This window comes from Dasypus novemcinctus, chromosome 5, assembly GCF_030445035.2.
Source record: "Dasypus novemcinctus isolate mDasNov1 chromosome 5, mDasNov1.1.hap2, whole genome shotgun sequence".
Lineage (NCBI taxonomy): Eukaryota > Metazoa > Chordata > Mammalia > Cingulata > Dasypodidae > Dasypus > Dasypus novemcinctus.
In genome coordinates, this window is record NC_080677.1 from 131,143,539 (window position 1) to 131,151,882 (window position 8,344).

General features: G+C 51.9%; 1 protein-coding gene across 6 annotated transcripts; it reads left to right on the forward strand.

Annotated features, from left to right (window-relative positions):
- Positions 1-622: 622 nt before the first annotated feature.
- Positions 623-7,622, forward strand: REPIN1 (replication initiator 1). Of its 6 annotated transcripts, none has more exons than XM_004465186.4 (3): positions 623-2,373; positions 3,251-3,377; positions 4,781-7,622. In XM_004465186.4, exons 1-3 carry the CDS (start codon positions 2,335-2,337, stop codon positions 6,496-6,498), a joined length of 1,884 nt encoding a protein of 627 aa, XP_004465243.1. In that variant the 5' UTR covers positions 623-2,334; the 3' UTR covers positions 6,499-7,622. The 6 variants fall into 6 exon arrangements, with proteins under 6 accessions (XP_004465243.1, XP_004465244.1, XP_004465245.1 ...); XM_004465187.4 differs by having other exon boundaries at positions 4,784-7,622; XM_004465188.5 differs by having other exon boundaries at positions 1,297-2,373; positions 3,180-3,377.
- The last annotated feature ends 722 nt before the right edge of the window (positions 7,623-8,344 follow it).

Genomic DNA, 8,344 nt, shown 5'->3' on the forward strand with positions numbered 1-8,344 from the left:
ATTCCCTAAACATTAATTTTTACTAAGTATTTAGGTAAAAATGGGAGTACCTTATTGTATTCATGGTGGAAAATCAATTTTTCTGAAACCACCAAATCTGACATATACTCTACATATACAGACCATATTTTCTGAACCCCCAAACAATATGATCTGACAGTTTTTTCATACTTCTGAATTTTATTATATGAAGAGTTTAGATATTGTAGTTAATATATGTATAGAAAAAACTTAACTGTGAGATGTAAAATAAGACCTGAAAAATGGAGACATGAATCTTAACTCTCTTCAAATGCCAACCAGATTTTAAAAATATTGACAAGGAATTCTAAAATTCATTTCAAAGAATAAATGAATAAAGAATAAATAAACTAAGAAAGTTTTGAAAAACAAAGGATTCTGTTTATGTGTGTGGGGGGGAGATATTGATACTTCTAGATATTAAACTTATTTCTGTGATAAAACTACAAATTTAAAATACAATTTTTGATGAGTGAGGCAAAAACCATTAAAGAAAAGACTAGAAAATACTGACATTTTACCACAAAAACCAAAGTTCTCTCAAATTAAAACAAAGTTAAAAGTACAAATGGAGGAAATCTTTTTGCAACATTCATGACAAAAAGTTAACATCTTTATTTTATAAGGAGAGCCTCCCAAACAATGTGGGGGAAAAAATCCCAACTTTTTGAAAAGCACAAATAGAAAAGTGGGCAAAGGGACACTAAATTCACAAGAGAAGTTACAAATGGTGGATAAATAAGCATTTGAAAAACAGTTCAGCTAAGTAGTAATCAAAGAAATCAAATGAACACAATGGAAAATAATCATTTTAAATTAAGTTAGAAAAAAATAGCCTTTGTTGTCAAGGAGATGAAAAAATGGATACTTCTCAGGGAAAAAATCCTCCTGGAAGATAATTTAGAAAACTTAAAAAATAAACTATTATCTAAACCATCCATTTCTCCCTTCTAGAATTTTTTAATCAGTCATGTGCAATAAAAGATCAATCTATAAGGACTTAGAAAAGCAGAAAATTTATAAGCAATCTATTTGTACATTTATGAGATGAAGTATTCTGCAGCCAATATCGAGTAACATGGGAGAAAATTCACAATACTGTGTTAAGTGAAAAAGGCAGAAGAGACATTTTTGCAAGGCATTATTCCAATTTTGTCAAGCATGCATACGTACACATAGGAAAAAACTGAAAAATCCCTATTCATGCAACAGATTTAAAATGTTTTAAAAATAATTGATAATTAAAATATTGCCTTTGTTGAAAGGCATAAAAGTACATGAAATTGTGCTAGCCTGGGAAACCCAGGAAGTATTTCATTTAGAAAGCAAAGGCCACCTGCTAGTCGATGAGTCATGGGCCCAGGCTCGCACCTGCCTCCGCAGACGCCACACTGCCTGCCTGCCTGCGCGTTTCCAAAGCGCAGCGACACACGTGGGAAAACGACCACCTCGGCCATCGCCCCGCCGCTTGACCGCTGCTGCAGGAAACCCAAGAACTCTTGCTCTTTTTAATTTCTGAACTAGAGGGCATTTCCTTTGCAAAATTCACACTTTTCGTTGTTCACTTTTGACAAGTCAGAATCGGCTGACTTTCAGGTTAGATGTGCCCCTTCCAGCCCGATTAAGCGCAGCTGCTGCTCTTTCAGATCCTTTGCGTTATTTAGGTTTTAGATTGTGGCCAAGGGCTCAGATAACCCAGCAGCAGGAAGCGGAGAGCAAGCGTGAGGCCTGGGAAAGGCCCGGGGCAAGACGCTCCCGGGGCGGAGATGCCTTCTTTGAAGTCTCCAGACTAGCTGGGAGCCCTTAATAAGCCGGTAGGGTCGGACCAAACCTAGTGACCACAGTTTGGCCACGCGGTCTCCCAGGGACGGTCGTCCGCTATAGGGACAAAGGGTCGGGAAACTTGAGCTCGGGCCTGTCCCGGAAAATCCGGGGTGGTGGTCGCCATGACAACGGAGTCCGGCCCGCTGTAACCACCCCCTGGCCCTGGAGCCCCGGCCCGTGAAAGGGAGTTGGCAGAGTGACTCCGGCGGCTCCTCTCGGCCGGGTTCCCCCAGTTCGGGTCCCGGGCCTGGCCCGCTAATCCCGCCGGACTCGGGTCCACAGCCTCTGCCCCGCCCCCAGGCCTCGACCGCCTCCGGCCGAACCTGGCGACTGACCCTCGGCAGCTCCTGTAGTCACGTGGCGCTGGGAACCCGGCGGGGGGCGGGGGAGGAGGTTGGGGACGGGCCTGGCAGTTGTGAACTCGAACCTGCTGCTGTCGCCGCGGCGGACTCAGAGGCAGGGCCTGTTGGAGGCCGGGTTTCTGGCTTCATGGATGGGAGACGAGCTTCTGCACACCCAGCCGGAGAGGTACGTCTCGGGAGAGGGGGCGTGCGTGCGAGGTTACACGCGTGCTAGTTCTGGGGGTGGCTCTACCTGCCGTGCGCGTGATTGTGAGTGTGACTGTGTCGGAGGTGCGTGGGGGGGGGGGCTGCCTGGATCTGAATCGATTGGGGCGGGGGTGGGGGGTGGCGATGAGCGTGTGTGAGCAAGCGCACCTGCGCAGAGGGGTCGTGCGAGCTGCGCTGTTTGTGTAGAACCGAAATGGCTTACTCGTGGGAGTGCGTCCCCGAGTGTCCGTGAATGTGCATGAAAGAACACGCATGAATAGAAAAGGGGAGGGCATATGGGGTTTTTACGGATCTTTGCCATTGGAGATATGAAAGGGGATTCTGACCGAGTCTTGATCAAACTATCCTCCCCCCTCTTCCCCCATGCAGACCCATGGGAAATGGGCCTGGAATTCCTGTTGGAAGGAGGGTGGGGGAAGAGGAGCCAGCAGGGCTTCCAGAGTTACTGCCATAGTTCCGTCTTTGGCCATCAGGAAAAACCCAGAACCTGGCCACAGAATGGAGTATTAGTCCTGTGACCTTATCAGTGGAGGAAGTGACACCAAAACGCAGCAGTGTACTTCCTTGGTGGAGGGGCCACATTTATTTATTAATCAAATATCCGTTAAGGTCACTTTGCCAGGCAGGGTGTGGGGCCTCAGCTTGGAGTACATGGCTTTGTTGGGAGAGAGTGGAGGGGGCCGAGTGGGTTGTAGCAGCAACAAAGATGACTACCCTAGAGGAGCTCAGAGCCTTATACGTGTTTTTTTTCTCCCCTCCCCGCAGGTAAGGCTGGCCTCTCAGCAGTCAGAGGTCTAAGCTCTGCCATGGGGGTTGGGGTGTCTTTATTGCTACAGTTTTCTCTCACATCTGGGGGCTACCGGAGTGTGGGCCGCAGCAGGCACTACAGCCACAGAAGTATCCCCAGGAACATCCCCAGGAGAAGCTGGAAAAAGCCTCATCCCCAGTTGCACAGTCTCCAGGGTAGTGTGGCCTTCTTTGTTGTGTTTCCAACCCATTCCACAGTGCCAAAGCTCAGGCTTCTTCGTCCTGGTGGAAGGAAAAGGGCCGGTGGGAGGAACCATAACATTCTCATATCCTGGGAGTCTTCCCTGTACTCAGCCTGGCCATTGGGAATCGGTCGTGTTTGTGCTTCTCAAGAGGAGAGCAGGATCTAGGGAATTTAGGAGGCTGTGTCTGGAGTTTGTGAGCAGGAAGTGAATCTAACAGCCACCCCCACTCCTCATTCTCTGTAGGGAGTCTCTTCTTTAGGAATCCCAGGCTTCCTGGCCCTGGGGAAGAGCTGTATTTGGGGCAGTCCCTGACACGGTTGAGACAGGACCAGGCAGGGAACGGAGATTATAACCTTTTCTTCCCTGCTCTTGCCCCAGTAATCCCTACCACCCCAAAGTAGGCAGAGCGAGGGATCAGGGCCCCTCGGGGCAGGAGGATGTAGGTGTTCCTTGGGTTCTGGGAGAGCTTTCCTTCCTGCAACATCCTGTGCACGTGTGTGTGGGTGGAGGAGGGCAGGCAGGCAGATTGCGGGCACAGCCTGGGCAGGTGGCTGCCTGGCATTTGACTGTGCTGGAAGTAGAATCCAGAGCTTCCTTGAAATTACCCCAAAAGGGCTGTTCTCCCTCTCCAGGCTTCTACTGTGAGCCAGAACTAACTGAGGTTAGTTAGGCATAATGCATCTCTCCTTTAGTGGTGATTAGAGCCAAGGAGAGAATATTAGGAATGAAAGACTAGAGAAATTTCTTTCTGTGAGATCTTTACAGACTCACGTTTTTTAGAGGAAGGAACACTGGGAGTTTTGAGGACCTGTTCCTAGTCTTATTCTTGCTGTTGATGTACTGTGTCAGCTTGGGCAGGTCCCATCACCTTTTTTAGGCCTCATACTTCTCGCAGCAAGCTTAATGTCTGCTCTTCCAGCCACACAGAGTTGTTGTGAAGCTCAGGTGTAGCAATAGGAAATAGTAAAAGCAAGGAGAGGGCACTAGGGAAGCACTCTGACAAAGCATAAAACTCCGTTTTCTGGTGAGTCCTAAGGCACAAATGTTTGTGCATCCAGCACTAGAGGGCTTACTCTGTGCCTGACGCTGGGGTAGGTGCTAGGAGGGGGATTCCAAGAAGTGTCAGAGTTCTTCCCCTCTGGTAGTTTCCAGGCTCAATAAAAACATAAGACAAATACCCTTAAAATGTTACCTGGAAACCCAAGATCAAAATAAAATGTAATACACAAGGACACAGATGATTAGATTAGTGTCCCGGGCTAGAGGAGTTTCTAGAGGGCGAGCTCCTCGAAGTGGGCTGGGGTCGGGGCGCGAGGGGGAGGCGGGAGGCAGGAGGAGTTGAGCTCTAGAGTGACTGTGCTTTTCCACCCTCAGCAGAGGAAGAAGCGATGCTGGAACGCCGCTGCAGGGGCCCCCTGGCCATGGGCCTGGCTCAGCCCCGACTCCTTTCTGGGCCCTCCCAGGAGTCACCCCAGACCCGGGAGAAGGAACCCCGTGGGCTGAGGGTACAAGGCACTTCAGTGGCCAAGTTGGGCAGCCAAGCCCCGGGTAGAGCCCATCGCTGTGCCCACTGTAGAAGGCATTTCCCGGGGTGGGTGGCCCTGTGGCTTCATGCCCGACACTGCCAGGCCCGTCTGCCCCTGCCCTGCCCTGAGTGCGGACGTCGCTTCCGCCATGCCCCTTTCTTAGCGCTGCACTGTCAGGTCCATGCTGCTGCCACCCCAGACCTGGGCTTTGCCTGCCACATCTGTGGGCAGAGCTTCAGAGGCTGGGTGGCCCTAGTTCTACATCTGCGGGCCCACTCTGTTGCAAAGCGGCCCATCGCTTGTCCCGAATGTGAAAGACGCTTCTGGCGGCAAAAGCAGCTTCGTGCCCATTCACGGCGGTGCCACCCCCCCTCCCCTGAGGCCCGGCCCTTCATATGTGGCAACTGTGGCCGCAGTTTTGCCCAGTGGGACCAGCTGGTTGCTCACAAGCGGGTTCATGTAGCTGAGGCCCTGGAGGAGGCAGCAGCCAAGGCTCTTGGGCCCCGGCCTCGGGGCCGTCCAGCGGTGACCGCCCCCCGGCCTGGTGGAGATGCTGTTGACCGCCCCTTCCAATGTGCCTGCTGTGGCAAGCGCTTCCGGCACAAGCCCAACTTGATTGCTCACCGCCGCGTGCACACGGGGGAACGGCCCCATCAGTGCCCCGAGTGCGGGAAGCGCTTTACCAATAAGCCCTACCTGACCTCTCACCGACGCATCCATACTGGCGAGAAGCCCTACCCATGCACTGAGTGTGGGCGCCGCTTCCGGCACAAACCCAACCTTCTGTCGCACAGCAAGATTCATAAGCGATCTGAAGGGTCCGCCCAGGGTACCCCTAGCTCAGGGAGCCCCCAGCTTGCACCTGGTCCACTGGAGCCCTCGTCAGAGCCCACCCCAGAAGTCCTGCTGAAACCTCCACAGGAGCCTGCCCCTGATCCTCTACTGGAGCTCCCACAGGACCAGGCTGAAGCCCCTCCGCCTCTCTACAGCTGTGACGACTGTGGTAGGAGCTTCCGGCTCGAGCGCTTCCTGCGGGCTCACCAGCGGCAGCACACTGGTGAGCGGCCCTTCACCTGTACTGAGTGCGGGAAGAACTTCGGCAAGAAGACCCACCTGGTGGCTCACTCCCGGGTCCACTCAGGGGAGCGGCCCTTTGCATGCGAAGAGTGTGGGCGCCGCTTCTCACAGGGCAGCCACCTGGCCGCCCATCGGCGTGACCATGCCCCCGAGCGGCCCTTTGTCTGCCCAGACTGCGGCAAGGCTTTCCGCCACAAGCCCTACCTGGCAGCCCACCGGCGCATCCACACTGGCGAGAAGCCCTACGTCTGCCCTGACTGCGGCAAAGCCTTCAGCCAGAAGTCCAACCTGGTGTCCCACCGGCGCATCCACACAGGCGAGCGCCCCTACGCCTGCCCAGACTGTGACCGCAGCTTCAGCCAGAAGTCCAATCTCATCACCCACCGCAAGAGCCACATCCGGGACGGCGCCTTCTGTTGTGCCATCTGTGGCCAGACCTTTGATGATGAGGAGAAGCTCCTGGCCCATCAGAAGAAGCATGATGTCTGAACTGGTTAGGGGCTCTGAAGGCCGAGGGGGAGAGGGTTTGGACAGCATTCAGGACAAGAGTGATCCAGTGAGCTGTGGTTGCTGTGCCGGGACTGGTGTAGGGGATGGGATGGGAGTCACTGGAAGGGATAGAAGTGGTGGGAAGTGATCTGGGGCCTATTGGAATGGGAGGCCGACCCCTTCCCCCTACCCCGGCCAAGGAACCCTCTTTGAGAGTGCAAGGACTCCGGCTCTTAAGCTGGTCTTTGCTCAGGTTCGGTGGTGACTGTTCTATGCCCTGCAGAAGTAGCAATAGCAGCTTGATCTACCCCCTAGAGCCCTCAGGCTAGAGAAACCACCGGTGGACAGGAAGATACTCCATCCTCTGGTGTTATCTGCCTTAAATGTCCTGTGTCTTTTATTATGAGTTCCTTCAAGTCAGTTTTGGAAGTAGGCGTGGTTCAACTCTTAGTAAGTCAAAACTGGGGAAGAAAAATGAGCCAGCTAGATCCACCTCGGGGAACCTGCTGGCCTTGTTAGACAGCACCTGGACCTTTTCCAGCATCAAGAGGTGAAGCTGAGCTGCTCTTACCTGTCTCCTCCTGTCCCTTCCCTTCTGCCCCCTACATAGGCACCCAGATTTGGAGAGACCCATCTACTGTTAATGCTTGACTTCCTCCCTTCCCCTCCTCCCCAGGCATTTCCTCACGGGTATGTCTTGCTTTCTCTGCCACCCTCTCCCAGCACTTAGAGCATCCTCTGACTGTCAGCAGCCCTGTATGTGGACTTTGGTCTGAACACCCCAATCCCTCCTTCACTCCTAAACCTCAAAAGTTTCTGGAAAGGACTTCATTGATAATGGAGGGTCACTTGAAGGGCAGATTGGGGGAGTGCCCTTTTCAACATTTCTAGCATAGGGATGCCCAACCTCTCCTTGAACACTTAGATGACAGAGAGTTCCCCACCTCCTGAGGCCCTGGTTCTACTGTAGGATAATTCTAATTGTTAGAATTTCTTTCTTATAATGAATGAAATGTGCTTTCCTATAATTTCTACCTATTGGGCCTTGTTCTGTTCTCTGGAACTAAACAGAACAACTGTTTACCCTCCTTTTCAAACTAGAGAATAAAGATTTGGTTTTAGAATCTGTGGCTGAGAAGTGGTCCTTTCTCCTGGGTGCTGTGGTGTTTGAGGGAGCAGCAGAAGTGTGCTTCCAAGGAAAGTGTGGGGGCTTTGGATGGTGGCTATGGAAACCGACCAAATGCTCACGATCTCTGCACCACACCTGAAGTTCTCCCCCAGAGGAGGAGGCCAGGCACACCCGGAGGCTGGGATAGTTCTCCAGCGGGTGGGGCCACGCTCCAGGGAACTACAGCAGGTGGAATGCTCTTGACTTGGAACTCAGGGCTCAGTTCCTGGCCACCTGCTCTTCTGATGGTAAAGCCATGGTCATCATCATCTTCCTCACCACTTCAGCCTTCAAACAACTCCAGTAAGCACTGAGAGTCCCATTTGAGGGGTGCTAGATTTTACAGACTTTGGTCAGACACGGACTGTCCCTCTAGCAGCCCATAATGAAGTATTTACAGTAGAAGAAGAATGAAACTCTGTAGGAGAGGCAATTCTGAGCAGTAAGCACAGCTCTCAGCCCTCACATTGCACCCACACTGGGTCTGGAGCCAGCACATCTAGAGAGTTAACCTTTGGGATCAATTCAGACTTCGGGTGCCCTTTATCAGGAGGAAAGGAAGGTAGGATTTGATTTTGTCCTGAACACCTCCCTTGCTGGCCTGTTACAGTTCCCCCAATCTCTACCATCACTACATAGGCTTCCTTGCATTGGTTATTTGTTTTCATACAAACTCTA